At 43.3% G+C, this 18,200-nt stretch overlaps 1 protein-coding gene across 7 annotated transcripts in view; it reads right to left on the reverse strand.

Annotated features, from left to right (window-relative positions):
- Window positions 1–18,200, reverse strand: part of osbpl8 (oxysterol binding protein-like 8) — an 85,857-nt gene that overhangs the window by 36,775 nt on the left and 30,882 nt on the right. For 5 of the 7 annotated variants that reach the window (XM_049474121.1, XM_049474118.1, XM_049474119.1 and 2 more), the window contains 3 exons: window positions 10,201–10,320; window positions 2,417–2,484; window positions 128–208 (listed from right to left, as the gene is read on the reverse strand). In XM_049474121.1, coding sequence (XP_049330078.1) covers window positions 128–208; window positions 2,417–2,484; window positions 10,201–10,320 — 269 coding nt within the window. Of the gene's footprint in view, window positions 1–127; window positions 209–2,416; window positions 2,485–4,322; window positions 6,851–10,200; window positions 10,321–18,200 lie in introns of those variants that run through there. The other 2 variants (XM_022674285.2, XM_049474120.1) reach the window with 2 other exon arrangements.

The following is an 18,200-nucleotide window of genomic DNA, read 5'->3' on the forward strand; positions in this document are numbered from 1 at the left end:
GATAAACAATCAGTCAGTCAGCCTTTAGTTAGCATTAGGGGACCACTAACCTACAGATTAGATTATTAACTCTGCTGGCTATTGTTTCATCAGTATCAGTATCACACACACACACACACAATCTTACCTTGAGAGATTCTTTCTTGGTGAGTTTGGTCCCGGAGGCTGAAACGTCTTTATCTGATCCATTATAGAGTTTAGTCTCAGACTGTAAATCAAAAACACCACACCTCAACACACTGTTAAACCCACAGAGTGTGTGCACATGTGTGTTTGTGTACATATGGGTTAACAAACTAAAAATATTGCACCCCGGATTGCTGCAAACCATCACTATCTTTTGCTGAGGTGTTATAAGAGGCCTGCTTAGGATTGGAACCCATATCCAGGTTGAGGTCGAGTTCAGTATGAAGTCTTGTAGTGAACGCCTTAACCCTGCCTTTGCTGAGTAACACACTGCTCCAACTGCTGGAGTGATTTTCTAGGGAGCATCACATATGACATTCGGTCACCCCTAGTAGTGATAGGAAGGACACAAACGACTGAGTCATATGTGCAGGACATCCTTCAGAAAAGTGTCTCTTGTTTTGAGACATCCAACTGGCCTCGTTAGCAGGATCATGTTTTCCCAGGAAGGTCTGCACCAGTTTGCAACACTTACTTGTCCTGCCCAGTCTCTAAATTCATCACAAAACAGCATGGGAGCAGCTGGGACAGCGGCCTTAACAACCTACGGTTGTAGAGCAGGATCTACAGGCCCAGCTGCAACATCTGTGGGTAAATGTGCTACAGGATGCCGTACAGAACCTGTATTCCTTTATGCCCAACTGTATCTTGTATGCAGGTTAATGGCTCCAACAGGGTACAAGAGCCTACTTTTAGTTGAACAGTTTTTCGAAACAAACATATCCTTTACTCTAATATTGTAGTCACTCATATATCAGCGTATATGAACAGTGAGTACCATCTCACATTTCTGCAGATATTTTTTATATCTTTAAACAGGACAACACTATAGAAATAAAACTTGGAAATATCTTAACAATAGTCAGTGTACAGCTTTGTATAGCAGTATAGATTTACAATGCCTGGACAAAAAGGTTACTGCAGTTGAGGTCAGCTGAATATACTGAATACAGACCAGATTATTACATCAATGGATGTTTTCAGACTTTATTGCATCAATGCAAGATCTTGGTGAAAAATTAATGAAACACACTGAATGCATGCTGCAATCAAGGCTAAAGGCAGTCCAATGAAATATTGTGTGTGTGACCTTTTCTTTTGGTCAGGCAGTGTAAGTGCATATTTTACAGTGTCCTGTAAAATAAACTCGGCACACAGCCATTACTGCCTAAATAGCTGCAACACAAGTAATTACATCTCACAGTCAACAATTGTGCCACTGTCCCTCTATAATGTCATTAGTTACAAGGTCTTGGGTTTCAATATAAAGCAGTGTTATTGGATTTGGTGTTTTGGGTAAAATTATCTCATACTGTTCACATATTCAACATGGCACCTTATGGCAAAACAAATCTGAGGAAAAAGAAGTTTTGCTCTCTACAAAGATGGCCTCCCCAGGGTCGACCAAAGAAGTGGAGTTTACATGTTCAGCCTAACATTCAGAGGTTGGCTTCAAAAAACAGAAGCACAGGTGGCAGCATTGTTGCAGAAGTGAAAGAAGTGAGAGGTCAGCCTAGGGGTGTGCGATATGGCCCTAAAACAATATCACGATATTTCATGGTATTTATCACGATAACAATACTCTTGGCAGTACGAGGATGTGGACCAGCCTGTTCAGGAGTACTAAGACAAATGTCTGTTGCTTACAGTCAAGCATGGTGGTGGTAGCATCATGGTCTGGGGTTGCATAAGTGCTGTCAGCACTGGGGAGCTGAATTCCAAAATGTACTGTGACATTCTGAAGCAGAACATGATTCCCCTCAGAAACATGGCTACATGGCAGACTAACACAATAACGATTCCAAACACAACTTTAAGATAACAACCGCCTTGCTAAAGAAGCTGAAGGTAAAGGTGATGGACTGGCCAAATGTGTCTCCAGTCACCTCCACTTAATTGATCATCTGTGGGGCATTCTCAAGTGGAAGGTGGAGGGGTACGCAAGGTGTATAACATCCACCAGCTCCATGATGTCCTCTTGGAGGGGTGGAGGAAGATTCTAGTAGCAGCCTGTGCGGCTATGGTGAATTCCATTAGTTACTAATTTGGTCATGCTCACGGTAAGGTGTACCCACTTGTGTTGCAGCTATTTGGACCCTCATGGCTGTGTGTTTCAGAGCAGTAAATCTATACTGCTATATTAGCTGTACACTGACTTATCTAAATTATATCCAAGTTTAATTTCTATAGTCAAAATATATAAATGTGAGTGGTGTGTGTGTGTGTATACCTTGCTTTTAGAAATAGAGAGCGATGAGTCTTCTTTCAGAGGTAAGATTTCTTCCTTTCGATCCAAACCTGCATGCGTGCGCACACACAAACACACACACACACACACACACAATCACTTTATTTCACTGTAACACAAAACGTGTGTGTATGTGTGTGTGTATTAGTGTGTTTAAATGTGTGTGTCTGTTAGCATTTAAAGACTCATCCATTGCATGTCCATCCAAACCCTGGTACTGCTTAACCTGAGATACAGACGTGACGTTTTTTTATTTATTAATCACTGCTTGTTTTTTTTTATATGTTACCTCGTCATTAATCACAATTCAGTTTTGCACTTGTCTAATTCAAAACAGTCCAGTCCAGCCTTACACAATTCTTTTTGTTTTAATTTCATTTATTTCTAACTTTACCACATTTATCAATTATCCAATCATATAAACGCCCCCATTACTCTGATGCTCCCAACACCAGGAGGGTCAGGACCACTGCACACCTACTCCTATACATGTGACGTCAGACTCTTTACCAACCAAAACCAATTCAGCATCATAGCGTGCACTAAGTGCTGGATATCAGCTGATACATCAGCTCGGAGAAACCTGTACCAACCAGCATTACAATGGGAGAGTTGGGGGGAGAGAAAGCCACCCACTATACCCACCCAGAGAGAGTATGACCTACTGTACACTATACAACAGCATGGTCCAATTCAACACAGTCCAGTTCTGTACAGCACCAAAAGACTTAGCACAGTCCAGTGCCACACAGTACAGAAGTGACCAATAAACACACTGACTACTGAACACACTGACTACTGAACAAGCTGACCACAAAACACACTGACTACTGAACAAGCTGAACACTGAACACACTGACTACTGAACAAGCTGACCACAAAACACACTGACTACTGAACAAGCTGAACACTGAACACACTGACTACTGAACAAGCTGACCACAAAACACACTGACTACTGAACAAGCTGAACACTGAACACACTGACTACTGAACACACTGACTACTGAACAAGCTGACCACTGAACACACTGACTACTGAACAAGCTGAACACTGAACACACTGACTACTGAACACACTGACTACTGAACAAGCTGACCACTGAACACACTGACTACTGAACACACTGACTACTGAACACACTGACTACTGAACAAGCTGACTACTGAACAAGCTGACCACTGAACACACTGACTACTGAACACACTGACTACTGAACACACTGACTACTGAACAAGCTGACCACTGAACACACTGACTACTGAACACACTGACTACTGAACACACTGACTACTGAACAAGCTGACCACTGAACACACTGACCAGCAAACAAACTGACTCCTGAACACACAGACTACTGAAAAAGCTGATCACTAAACACAGACTCCTGAACAAGCTGAACACTGAAAAGCTGATAATTTAACACACTGACTACTGAACAACAAGCTGATCACTAAATACACTGAGTACTGAACAGGCTGACAACTGTACATGCTGACCACTGAACCCCCTAACCACTGTACACACTGACCAGCAAACAAATTGACTGCTGAACACAGTGGCTATTAAACAAGATGACCACTAAACACAGTGGCCACTGAAAAAACTGACTATTGAACACACTGACTACTGAACAACCTGACCACTAAACACACTGACTACTGAACACACTGACCACCTAAGACACTGACTACTGAACACACTGACGAGGAAATACACTGACTACTGAACAAAGTGGCTATTAAACAAGTTGACCACCAAACACACTGACTACTGGACAAGCTGACCACTGAACACACTGACTACTGAACACACTGATTAGTGAACAAGATGATCACTAAACACACTGATCACTAAAAGTAAAGGTAAAATAGACGCAGGACCCACCTTGCAGGCCAGCCGGGAGCTCGTTGTAGCCCCCAAACGAAGCGTTGCGGATCAGTTTGCGTCCAGAGGGGGGCGGCGGTCGCACCACACAGGTGGAGAAACGCCGCCTACTCACAATGCCCTCTTCCTTCACCATGAAGACAGCCAGGCGGTCAAGACCAGCGGTAAACTAACGTGTGCACACGCGCGCGCACACACACACACACACACACACACACACACACACACACACACACACACACACACACACACACTACCCTACAGACAAATACACACTGCTGGTATCAGAACTAACAAAACCGCACGCCAAGCTGTGCTAAAGCAGCACCACAATCATATACACACACCCACACACACTCCTACTCTGAACACTATATCTTTCCTGACGCTCCTTTTTGCTACTTTCTCTCTTATCCACTCCGCCTCTAATGCAGCTGATCTGTCTATAGCTCTCCTCCATTCACACTCTCACTCTCTCTCTCTCTCTCCGTCTGTGCAGCTCAAAAACAGACTGGAGCTCCACCTCTTCAGTGCCACACAATGACTCTCTCCAATCATATCAGCCTCAGCTCAGAGGGATGGGTTCTCTACACTGATGAGGAAGAGGAAGACTGTAAAATACAGAGTTTTAGATCCCTGAACCATCAAATGAAAAACAGAAAATGACTATCAGTGCCTTATTAGCTCTAACCAATAATCAATAACCAACCCATATGTACTTAAATAAACGTCACAAACTAACCCGTCAATCAAACAGCTCCATTTGAACACACAGTAACTAATGAACACAGATGTAGAAAGCAGGCTCCTGCTTAAATTAAAAGTCTTAATTTAAAAACACTGTGTAGTTCACAGATGTCCCCTCATTAACTTGCAATGAGAAAAATCCAGCTTTACTATTCGGTCCACAGTGAATAACACAAGCCTGCATCTTGATCATCTGTCAGTTTTATTGTTTCCCACATCACATCCTCTGTCCAACCCCAAAACTCTTTTTACAGAAAAGCTCTCAATCCAGAATGTGCTAAATTCAATTAGCCTAAAATATAAAGCTCCAGCAGCTCCGCCCATATTCCGCTTAAACTCACTCAATCCTCCATTATCAGAACATCCTGAAGCTCTCGAACACCCAATCAGAACACAGCTTCAACACCACACATCCCAACACCTGCCAATCCCCCGATCTCCCCCGATCATCAACTCCCCCAAATAATCATCTCCTCCTGATCATCAGCTCCTCCTGCACCTCACCTCCCCTGATTATTAGTTTTTCCAATTCATCAGATCCTCCTAGTCATCAGCTTCTCATACCTCTCACCTCCTCCTTCCATCAGCGCATTCAGATCATCAGCCGTTCATATACCTCACCTCCCCCGATCAGCTCCTGCTGATCATAAACTCCTTCTACACCTCACCTCTCCTGATAATCAGCATCCCGATCATCAGATCTTCCTGTACCGCACCTCCTCTTCCCATTAGATACTCCTGCATCTCACCTCCATTGACCAATAGCTTCTCCTGCACCTCACATCCCCAAGCATCTGCTCTTCCTGCTCCTCATCTCCCTTGACCTTTAGCACCTCCTGATCAGCCCTTTCTACAACTCACCACCCCCGATCCTCCTGCACCTCACCGGAACATCGGCTTCTCCTGCACCTCACCTCCTTTGATCATCTCTTCTCCTAAAAATCAGCCCCTCATTACTACAGGCTCCTCCTTCATCTTACCTCCTTCGACCATAAGCTCTTCTTGATCAGCTCCTCCTGTACCTCACCTCCCTCGACCAATAGCTCCCCCTAAACATAGGCTCCTCTTGACCACAGGCTTCTTCTAATCATCGGTTCCTTCGGCAGAAGCACTGACTAATGGTACTATGTGTGTCATAAAACATTAACATTTATTAGTAAATGATCTGATTTTGGGAATTACTGAGATTAGTGTTTTTCTGACAGTAGCCATCAGTCCGTCTTTCCATTAAACTGAGAGACACTGTGCTAACTCATGCTGTGCTAACTCACACTGTGCTAACACACACAGCGCTAACACACACAGCGCTAACACACACAGCGCTAACACACACAGCGCTAACACAAATGGCAATAATTAAGACGAGTCTGAGAGTGTAAATGTCAGTAAAACAGACGAGCAGTGATTAACCAGATGGCAACAAAGGCCTGTTTATAACAAGTGACAGAACAGGAGCAGCGGAATGTCCAGCTTATCTTCTCTAATCCTCTTTGAGGGTCAGGACCGAGCACACCACCACAACAGCTCACCCCAAACTCACCCACAGCACACAGACACCACAGCTACACTAACGGTTAACATTATAAAGCCCTCCGCAGTTCAGTGCTTTAATCACAGCTAAGTGCTGGAATATCCCAGAATTCAGTGTGCCAAAGCTAAGGCTAATGGCAAATGGTTTCAGAAACACTCTGAATCTGAACACCTGCATTCTCCACCCTGTCTACAGCACACAGACCAACACTGCTGCCTTTCAACTCTACCAAAACCCCCACTCCTAGCACCCCTATCATTTCTACCAACTCTACCACCTCCACCACTTCTACCACCCCACTACTTTTACCACCTCCACCACTCCTACCACCCCACCATCTCCACCACTTCTTCCAACTCTACCACCCCCCACCACTTCTACCTCCTCTACCACTTCCACCACTTCTACCACTCCTACCATCTCTGCCACTTGACCACCTCTACCATTTCTACCAACTCTACCGCCCCGATCAACTCTACCACCCCCCACCACTTCTACCTTCTCTACCACTTCTACCTCCTCTACCACTTCCACCACATCTACCACTCCTACCATCTCTGCCACTCGACCACTTCCACCACTTCTACCAACTGTACCATCCCCATCACCTTTACCACCCCTACCACTTTCACTACCTCTACCATGTTAAGGTTGGGGTCAGGATTGATTTTGGGGTTTAAATAAATGCTCCATACACTGCTAGACTTCTACAGCCTCACTCCCCGACAACACCACCACTGCTAACTCAGCTACCTAACTCCGCTAGTCACATAGTTGAGGTATTTAAGATAACTCAGCCAAATCCATAAGCCAGGTAAATGTTATAATGGGACTGGGGGGACCTACTGGTAATCGTAGAGACCTGCTTGTAATCATGGGTTGCAGTGTAGCTGCTAAGCTAAACATACAGCTAATCACATTCACTTCTACTGTACTTGCCTTGTTTACAGCGAGGTGTGTAGCAATAAAGATATTCACAAGATACACACACACACAAACACACAGTCAGGAGTGTCACTTCCAGCTCGTTTGATAGTTGATCATAATAAGTTCTGCCTGTGCAGCTATTCCGTCCTCAAACACACACAAAGATTCTCTGCTCTCATTGGACAGCGACAAGGCTGGAAATCAGTGCAGGGATCAGTGACTGGTGGAGAACACTGCCCATTTGCATCTTCTTCTACTCATCAGACTGTCAGACATAATCCTCTAATCCTCCCTCCCTCCCTCTCTTCCTCTCATCCTCCCTCCCTCTCTTCCCTTCTCTGTGAATGTTAGAGCAGTCTGGTGGGTGGCTGTGCTGCTTGTTGAGTTTCAGACTGATATTCAAAACTAAGCAAAAGCTCCACCTACAGCCCAACCGGCCACCACTCCACTCTAACTCCACCCGAACACTCTCACACAAATCACACTCCACTCTTATTTTGGTTTTTGGATATTCATTTTTTCCTTGTCTTAGCTTCACCTCGCACGAACATCACACATCTGTTCAGGTTAATAGCGGTATAAGAGAGGCAAAATTCAGAGAAGCTCAGCATATCATGGTGGCACATCAAGCTTAAAGCTCACCTTCCGTCGTTTTTTCTTTCATTTTAAAATGTCTAGTTGTGGTCTCTAGTATGAATGAATGACATGTGAGCCGTTTTTGTAAAAAAAAAGTGCTCAGGTGTCTCTGTATAGCTCTTTTTTAATGGACTGTTTTAGGGGTGTGTCCAAAATGACCGGATTCCAGCTTTGCTCATGAATATTCATACATGCAAACAGCATGCAAATATCTCTCCTCTGATTGGCTAGGAGCACTGCGACGCCCCTCCACCGCTCTGCCGCTCACTGCCTCCCACCTCCTAACTGATGAGCGGTGATGTTGCGTCGCTTCAGCTCCGCCTCTGGGAGTTTCTCGAGCCAAGGTGGGCTGGTCTGTGAGTTTCTGCCTACGTAGGCAGAAAGATAATTCAAAATTCACCCGTTTTTCGGAGGGGGGGGAGGGGGGATTTCTTTGCTTAGCTCCTGCAGACAATGGGGGCTGCAAAACAGTTTAATGTGCAGGTGTACACATTCAACTCGGAGAGACCTACTGTATTCCACAAAAAAACAAGAAAAATCGGATTTTCGCGGAAGGTGAGCTTTAAGGAACCATCTAAATGCGGTAAGTACTATTTCTTGACGGTGTAAAAAAAAAACAAGATTATTCCTGCTAGCAAACATAGCTTTATGAAGCTGCTTTTCTCTGACATTAAAAGTAATGTTATACATGATAAAAACCTGCAGGCACTTCAAAACTGATTTATATAATAAAATATTAATATATATTATTAATATATATATTTTATTATATAATAAAATAGTAATGTGGCAACACTAGGGGCTAAATCAGTTACAAAAAAACTAGCCTGCAAGAATGATGTCTGAATGAATTTCCTCTAATCTAATATAATTTAACATGGTCTAAGAATATAAAATAATTTCTAATCAAACAAACTATTTTATATTGAGCTCATAGCCCAAGTGCAAAAACACAAAAATCAGTAATACGTTTTTGTGTTTTTGGGTTGTTTTTTTTAGCCTAAGTGCGAAAACACAAAAACAGCAATTTACTGGGCCGGCTTGTGCACCAGAGAAGTCGTGAAACAGCGGCGCTCCTGGCCTGCGGACGCAGCGGAGAAGCCGTGGTGTGGGGCAGCAGAAAATCCGGGGTGAAAACTTGAAAAAATCTGGTGTGAAAACTAAAAAAAAAAACAAAAAAAAAACATACTATCACAGATCATTTTCTTGAGCCCGACCAGGCCCGAGGAAAGGGTGGGAAATCTTTTTTTTTTCGGGGCCGGGGGTCCGTGGAAATTTTTGTGGTGAATTAAGGGGGCCGTGAATTGCATTTTTTAAATATTTTAATCTGTTTTAATCCGTCTTTTTAAAAACAAATATTTGAATATTCGCTACCAATCAGTGCCGAATATCCGAAGCTGAAAAAACGCTATTCGGGCCAGCCCTACAATCCACCCTCACAATAATCATATTCCACTCAAAGCAGTCACACGCAACACTTACTACAATCTTATACCACTCAGACTCCACCCTCACAAGTTACATTCCACTTACCAGTCTCACACTACACTTGCACCAGTCACACTCCACAATAACTCCACCTGCTTACCAGTCACACAAGTATAAATTGGCCTTAACTCTATTCCTAAACCAGTCACTTTTAAACCATTCGCACTTTACACTTGCCACTCTTGCACTATACCCCATACTCATTTAATTCTCGCACCAGTCAAACCAGTAACACTCCACTTTTAAACCAGTTACATCCCACTCATACATTAGTCACACTCCACGTAGATTATTCTGCTCAGCCTTGTGTTCCTGCTTATAGCTTTCCAGCTTTACAATTGAAACTGAGGAGCAGCACAAAATTTTGGACACAAAACACTGAAGTATAAACGTGCCTTCAGACCATCACACTCCACATTCATACCAATCTCACACAGTCACACTCTACACTCACTCCATTCACACACAGCCCAGCCATCTGTGTCACCTTTTTACTGTGTGCTGAATCAGTCACTACTGAGTTTATGTGTGTGTGTGTGTGGGGGGTACCAAGTGTGCTGAGTCCTGGGCTGGCAGTGGGGGTCAGAAGGAGGTCTCTGCTGGGGGTGTGTGTTCCTGTCTTCATCCTCACTGGAGTCAGAAGAACCGCATCATCACCCGGCATCACAGCTACAGCAACACAGAGAGGACAACCTGTCAATCATTCAGGTCCATTTACACACAGGTCCATAAAACACACAGACAAACCTCAGCCCAGGGTATAACACACACACACACACACACACACACACACACACACACACACACACACAAACACAGTATGGTTCAGTGGTTGAAGCTGTAGGAGAATGCTTACCTGTGCTGCCCTCTACTGATGGCAGAGCATACAGATCAAATTTCACTCAATAACATGCTGAGACACTATCATACTCACTCCATCACACTTGTCCTTTATCACACTCACCCTAAAATGTCACACACTCCACCACACACACACACACACACACACTTTGCCAACCATCTGTCATCCCAGTCACTCACAAACAAAATGCCAGACACACTCCGCCACATACATCCTTCATCACACACACTCCATAACACTCTCAATTCATCACACACACTCCATAACACTCTCAATTCATCACACACTCCTTCACATGCACTCTGCACAATTTCCATTCATCACACACACTCCATAACACTCTCAATTCATCACACACTCCTTCACATGCACTCTGCACAATCTCCATTCATCACACACACCATAACACTCTCAATTCATCACACACTCCTTCACATGCACTCTGCACAATCTCCATTCATCACACACTCCATAACACTCTCAATTCATCACACACACTCCATAACACTCTCAATTCATCACACACTCCTTCACATGCACTCTGCACAATTTCCATTCATCACACACACTCCATAACACTCTCAATTCATCACACACTCCTTCACATGCACTCTGCACAATCTCCATTCATCACACACACCATAACACTCTCAATTCATCACACACTCCTTCACATGCACTCTGCACAATCTCCATTCATCACACACTCCATAACACTCTCAATTCATCACACACACTCCATAACACTCTCAATTCATCACACACTCCTTCACATGCACTCTGCACAATTTCCATTCATCACACACACTCCATAACACTCTCAATTCATCACACACTCCTTCACATGCACTCTGCACAATCTCCATTCATCACACACACTCCATAACACTCTCAATTCATCACACACTCCTTAACATGCACTCTGCACAATCTCCATTCATCACACACACTCCATAACACTCTCAATTCATCACACACTCCTTAACATGCACTCTGCACAATCTCCATTCATCATCACACAAACTCCACAACACTCTCAATTCATCACACACATTCCATAACACTCTCAATTCATCACACACTCCTTCACATGCACTCTGCACAATCTCCATTCATCACACACACCATAACACTCTCAATTCATCACACACTCCTTCACATGCACTCTGCACAATCTCCATTCATCACACACACTCCATAACACTCTCAATTCATCACACACTCCATCACATGCACTCTGCACAATCTCCATTCATCACACACTCCATAACTCTCTCAATTCATCACACACTCCTTCACATGCACTCTGCACAATCTCCATTCATCACACACACTCCATAACACTCTTAATTCATCACACACTCCTTCACATGCACTCTGCACAATTTCCATTCATCACACACACTCCATAACACTCTCAATTCATCACACACTCCTTCACATGTACTCTGCACAATCTCTATTCATCACACACACTCCATAACACTCTCAATTCATCACACACCTTCACATGCACTCTGCACAATCTCCATTCATCACACACACTCCATAACACTCTCAATTCATCACACACTCCTTCACATGCACTCTGCACAATCTCTATTCATCACACACACTCCATAACACTCTCAATTCATCACACACTCCATCACATGCACTCTGCACAATCTCCATTCATCACACACACTCCTTCACATGCACTCTGCACAATCTCCATTCATCACACACACTCCATAACACTCTTAATTCATCACACACACTCCATAACACTCTCAAGTCATCACACACTCCTTCACATGCACTCTGCACAATCTCTATTCATCACACACTCCATAACACTCTCAATTCATCACACACTCCTTCACATGCACTCTGCACAATCTCCATTCATCACACACACTCCATAACACTCTTAATTCATCACACACACTCCATAACACTCTCAATTCATCACACACTCCTTCACATGTACTCTGCACAATCTCTATTCATCACACACACTCCATAACACTCTCAATTCATCACACACTGCTTCACATGCACTCTGCACAATCTCCATTCATCACACACACTCCATAACACTCTCAATTCATCACACACTCCTTCACATGCACTCTGCACAATCTCCATTCATCACACACTCCATAACTCTCTCAATTCATCACACACTCCTTCACATGCACTCTGCACAATCTCCATTCATCACACACAATCCATAACACTCTCAATTCATCACACACTCCATCACATGCACTCTGCACAATCTCCATTCATCACACACACCCCTTCACATGCACTCTGCACAATCTCCATTCATCACACACACTCCTTCACATGCACTCTGCACAATCTCCCTTCATCACACACACTCCATAACACTCTTAATTCATCACACACACTCCATAACACTCTCAAGTCATCACACACTCCTTCACATGCACTCTGCACAATCTCTATTCATCACACACTCCATAACACTCTCAATTCATCACACACTCCTTCACATGCACTCTGCACAATCTCCATTCATCACACACACTCCATAACACTTAATTCATCACACACACTCCATAACACTCTTAATTCATCACACACACTCCATAACACTCTCAATTCATCACACACTCCTTCACATGCACTCTGCACAATCTCCATTCATCACACACACTCCATAACACTCTCAATTCATCACACACACTCCTTCACATGCACTCTGCACAATCTCCATTCATCACACACTCCATAACTCTCTCAATTCATCACACACTCCTTTACATGCACTCTGCACAATCTCCATTCATCACACACACCCCTTCACATGCACTCTGCACAATCTCCATTCATCACACACACTCCTTCACATGCACTCTGCACAATCTCCATTCATCACACACACTCCATAACACCCTTAATTCATCACACACAGTCCATAACACTCTCAATTCATCACACACTCCTTCACATGCACTCTGCACAATCTCCATTAATCACACACTCCATAACTCTCTCAATTCATCACACACTCCTTCACATGCACTCTGCACAATCTCTATTCATCACACACACTCCATAACACTCTCAATTCATCACACACTCCATCACATGCACTCTGCACAATCTCCATTCATCACACACACCCCTTCACATGCACTCTGCACAATCTCCATTCATCACACACACTCCTTCACATGCACTCTGCACAATCTCCATTCATCACACACACTCCATAACACTCTTAATTCATCACACACACTCCATAACACTCTCAATTCATCACACACTCCTTCACATGCACTCTGCACAATCTCCATTCATCACACACACTCAATAACACTCTTAATTCATCACACACACTCCATAACACTCTTAATTCATCACACACACTCCATAACACTCTCAATTCATCACACACTCCTTCACATGCACTCTGCACAATCTCCATTCATCACACACACTCCATAACACTCTCAATTCATCACACACACTCCTTCACATGCACTCTGCACAATCTCCATTCATCACACACTCCATAACTCTCTCAATTCATCACACACTCCTTTACATGCACTCTGCACAATCTCCATTCATCACACACACTCCATAACACTCTTAATTCATCACACACACTCCATAACACTCTCAATTCATCACACACTCCTTCACATGCACTCTGCACAATCTCCATTCATCACACACACTCCATAACACTCTTAATTCATCACACACACTCCATAACACTCTTAATTCATCACACACACTCCATAACACTCTCAATTCATCACACACTCCTTCACATGCACTCTGCACAATCTCCATTCATCACACACACTCCATAACACTCTCAATTCATCACACACACTCCTTCACATGCACTCTGCACAATCTCCATTCATCACACACTCCATAACTCTCTCAATTCATCACACACTCCTTTACATGCACTCTGCACAATCTCCATTCATCACACACACCCCTTCACATGCACTCTGCACAATCTCCATTCATCACACACACTCCATAACACCCTTAATTCATCACACACAGTCCATAACACTCTCAATTCATCACACACTCCTTCACATGCACTCTGCACAATCTCTATTCATCATAGTGCTGGACAATATGGCCAAAATTTATATCACAATATTAGGGCTGGGGCGACGCGTCGACATAATCGACGTCATCGATTACAAAAATACATCGATTTGCATAACGTGCGTCGGCGCGTCGTAAACATGGCGGCGCCTGTGGAGAGCATTAGAGGTTAGATCGGGCCCAAAAATTCCAACTGGCTGTTTTCGGGCTGTTTTAATGAGCGAAATATGATCAGAATTATGTTAATTAACACGGTAACATAGAAGCATAGAACTATTATTTAATTAAAATGATTTTTAAGAACAGCTAAACACAGTTCTGCAAGTCAAACGCGGAGGAGTTCACGTGCGAGAGACACAGAGAGAGAGACACAGAGAGAGAGAGAGAGAGAGAGAGAGAGAGAGAGAGAGAGAGAGAGCTACTCACAGGTGAAGGTTCTCTTTGATCTCCTCGTGCTCATATTCTAGTCCCATTCATAATTCTGCAGCTCCCTCAGTGTTTTCTGCCGTATTTTGCGGCTAGCGCGAGCACTTACAACCGACACCGCGGACCGCGGGGTGCCGCCGCGTTTGTGCCGAATCCGACTCTCTGCTGAATCTGACTCCCGCTTCGCGGACAGAATCGGCACAACACCTGCGCTGTAGAACTGCGGTAGTGAAAACAGCGCTTATAAATAAATTAGTTTAGTTTCACTTTCAGTTTTCGTTATTTTTTTTTTAAATAAAAATATAATTAAAAAACAGACGCCTACATCTCGGACTATTTTCTGGAGCCCGGGTCGGATTTACGGGCGGGCCTCGGGTCATGTCGGGTTCGGGCAGAGAATCTAAGCTCTAGAGAGCTTGGACTCCGGAGAGCAATCTCCAGCTACAAAAAAACGCCAGCGGGCATCTAAAGTTTGGGAGCATTTCACGCAAAAGGGCAACAATGTGGTCCTCTGCCATATGTGCAAAATGAGCACTTGAAGCGCAAACATCCAGGAGCACTATGTCAACAGAGTCACACAGTAAGTTACCGTTTACATCAGGGTCTCCGCGGGTGTCCTTAAAAAGACTTAAGGCTGTCTACCAAAGGTTTTAAACCTGCCACAGGCAGAAATTATACATTTTTGGTTTATATTTGTGCATGGCATTTCGCAGTTTCCAGAAACAGTAGCATTATTCATAAGTTCAGGTGTTTAGCTAAGCTAGCTGCCTTAAGTTATTTTAGCTAGCGCCGTCGGCGCTGCGGTGTCACACCGTTTTCTGTCACCGTCGGAATTTTGTGACCAGTGCTCACGGTTATGAGCGTTCATTGGCAAAACGGAAGCTTTCTATACCTACACCTTACCCTCAGCCCTAAACTGAACCGTTTTGGCCAGTCGGGGTAAACATTAGAAACGAACACGTTTCGAATCGGCCAGTGCACCGGTCTGCTGAGAACTACTTGCCAGTGGTCACAAAATCTAGCGGTCACAGAAAACAGTGCAACACACGGTTGTGGTGTATGGGAGCTTATCCATTTTTAGCGTTATAGATCTAAACAACGTGCTGTACATGTAAGTGATTATAAGTGTGGGGTTTGGTTTAGTAGGCTTGTGTTGTTGTTGTTGTTGTTGTTGTTATATATAAATATAGTAATTTATCGTTTGCTTTAAAACGTAAAATAATTATTTAAATATGTTTCTCAATGAATAGATTAGTCGACTAATCGAAAAAAATAATCGTTAGAATAATCGTTTAAAAAATAATCGTTAGGGACAGCCCTACACAATATATTCCTTAATTTCGGTCGATACGATTTAATTTTGATATCAGTATAAATACTTTGAAGGCCTCAGAAAAACTGGTAAGAATCCCTGCAATGGAAATCTATGCACTACTGTCTGAAATTTTAATTTAAGTCTTTAAAGCCTCCTCTCACAAAAAACTATATAATACTTTAGAAATAAAAATGGTCAAACTAAATTAATGCTCACCTTAATTTGCATATAGCAAAGTAAAAACATGACATCTCTGTCAAACATAAACCTATAACCTATATACGTATTACCAATATAAATAACTTAAATAACTTTAGATTACAACAGAGACAGCTTTTTTTGTAAACATATTTAATAGATCAAAACAAAAGTGCTTCTACCTGGATAAAGAAAACAAGTAGCTTTCATATATATGAAAGCAACATGATATCCCTGTCAAATAAACAAATCTATAGGCTTTATCAACTACAAATAATTAGATACAACATAAACTACAAAAGTGCTTCAGTTAGAATAAGTAAAAGTGAAACTAAGTATGTAGTGAAACTGCTTGAGGTGGAACAGATTAGATGTATTACAGCTGCTATTCGGCTCCACTCTCCAGAACAATTTGGAGCAAGCTGAAATCTGAAAGCCGAACCACTGAATTGGACCTGCCTCAATTATTTCTTTTGTTTAATCACTTGTGGAAGCGTCAGGTGCATTCATTCTGCATCTAAAATGTCCTGCACTGAAACCGAGCAGGGCCGAGCCTAACCGAGGAACTCGGCTTGGCCACGCTCCGCTCCCCTCGGCTTCATCGCGGGAGGTTTTAGGTGCGGACCGGAGTGCGGTCGAGATCAGCTCGGTTAGGGTCGGTTTCGCTTCATCGTGGGAGGTTTTATACGCGATGCGGAGCAGAGCCAACCCAGGCCTAGCCTAGCCTATCTGGCTACGTGCCTGTATGATTATGTCACCACGCACTGACGTAGCCCGGCTACGTTTATTGTTTATTTGTTTGGGAAGTTTAGTCTTGGGTTTTCTTTGCTCTGTGATATTTGAGCTGGCCAGTCTTCCCCTGGCAGTCTAAGTTTTCCCTTTGGTCCTAATCTCTTATTTAACTGCTCCAGCGGTGCAGTGCATTTTCATTTGTTTTACAAAGCAGAGGTTGGGGTTTTATTCCTCTGTAAAGCAACTTATCAGTTTCTATTTTAAAAACATATCTCCCTTGTTTACCCTCCCCAGTTCCATTAGCACTTTCTGCAGTTGCCCTTGGTTATTACATTTGTTCCTTATTTCTGTTCCACTCTGCACTTGGGTCTCTGTATAAAAAATTCAGTTGGTAGCTCACTTAGTTTACTCTGGTCCCCCACCCAATGTTGGTGGTTAAAATCCACCTTCAGGTGAGCTACCACCTTACAAGATTATGGATTTACGCAGACAAGCGAAGGAAAGGATGCCCGACCGTACTGGTTTGTGGCAACATGCTAGCCAAGGTAAGTCTCAAGCTGTCCAAGTTGCTACGCCATTTGCAGGCAAAGCACTCCACTTTGTGGTCAAAACCTGTGGAGTTTTTTGAGCGTAAACTGCAGGAGCTAAGAGGCCAGAAACTTGTACTCCAAAAAGCCACTGTTAACCAAAAGGCTCTGAAGGCTGCTTTTGTAATATTACACTGGATCGCAAAGACTGGGAAGCCCCACACACTAGGTGAGCCTTTTTTACAGTGTGCTAAAGAAACGGTTTCAATAATGTGTGGGAAATGTACTGCAGACCGGCTAGCATTAATACCAGTCTCAAATGATACAGTGGCTAACCGCATTGGCTGTATGGCAAAAGACATCTAGAAGCAGGTTATCAGCAAGATAAAGTCAA

The sequence above is a fragment of the Astyanax mexicanus genome, chromosome 2 (genome assembly GCF_023375975.1).
Source record: "Astyanax mexicanus isolate ESR-SI-001 chromosome 2, AstMex3_surface, whole genome shotgun sequence".
NCBI classification, from domain to species: Eukaryota; Metazoa; Chordata; class Actinopteri; order Characiformes; family Acestrorhamphidae; genus Astyanax; species Astyanax mexicanus.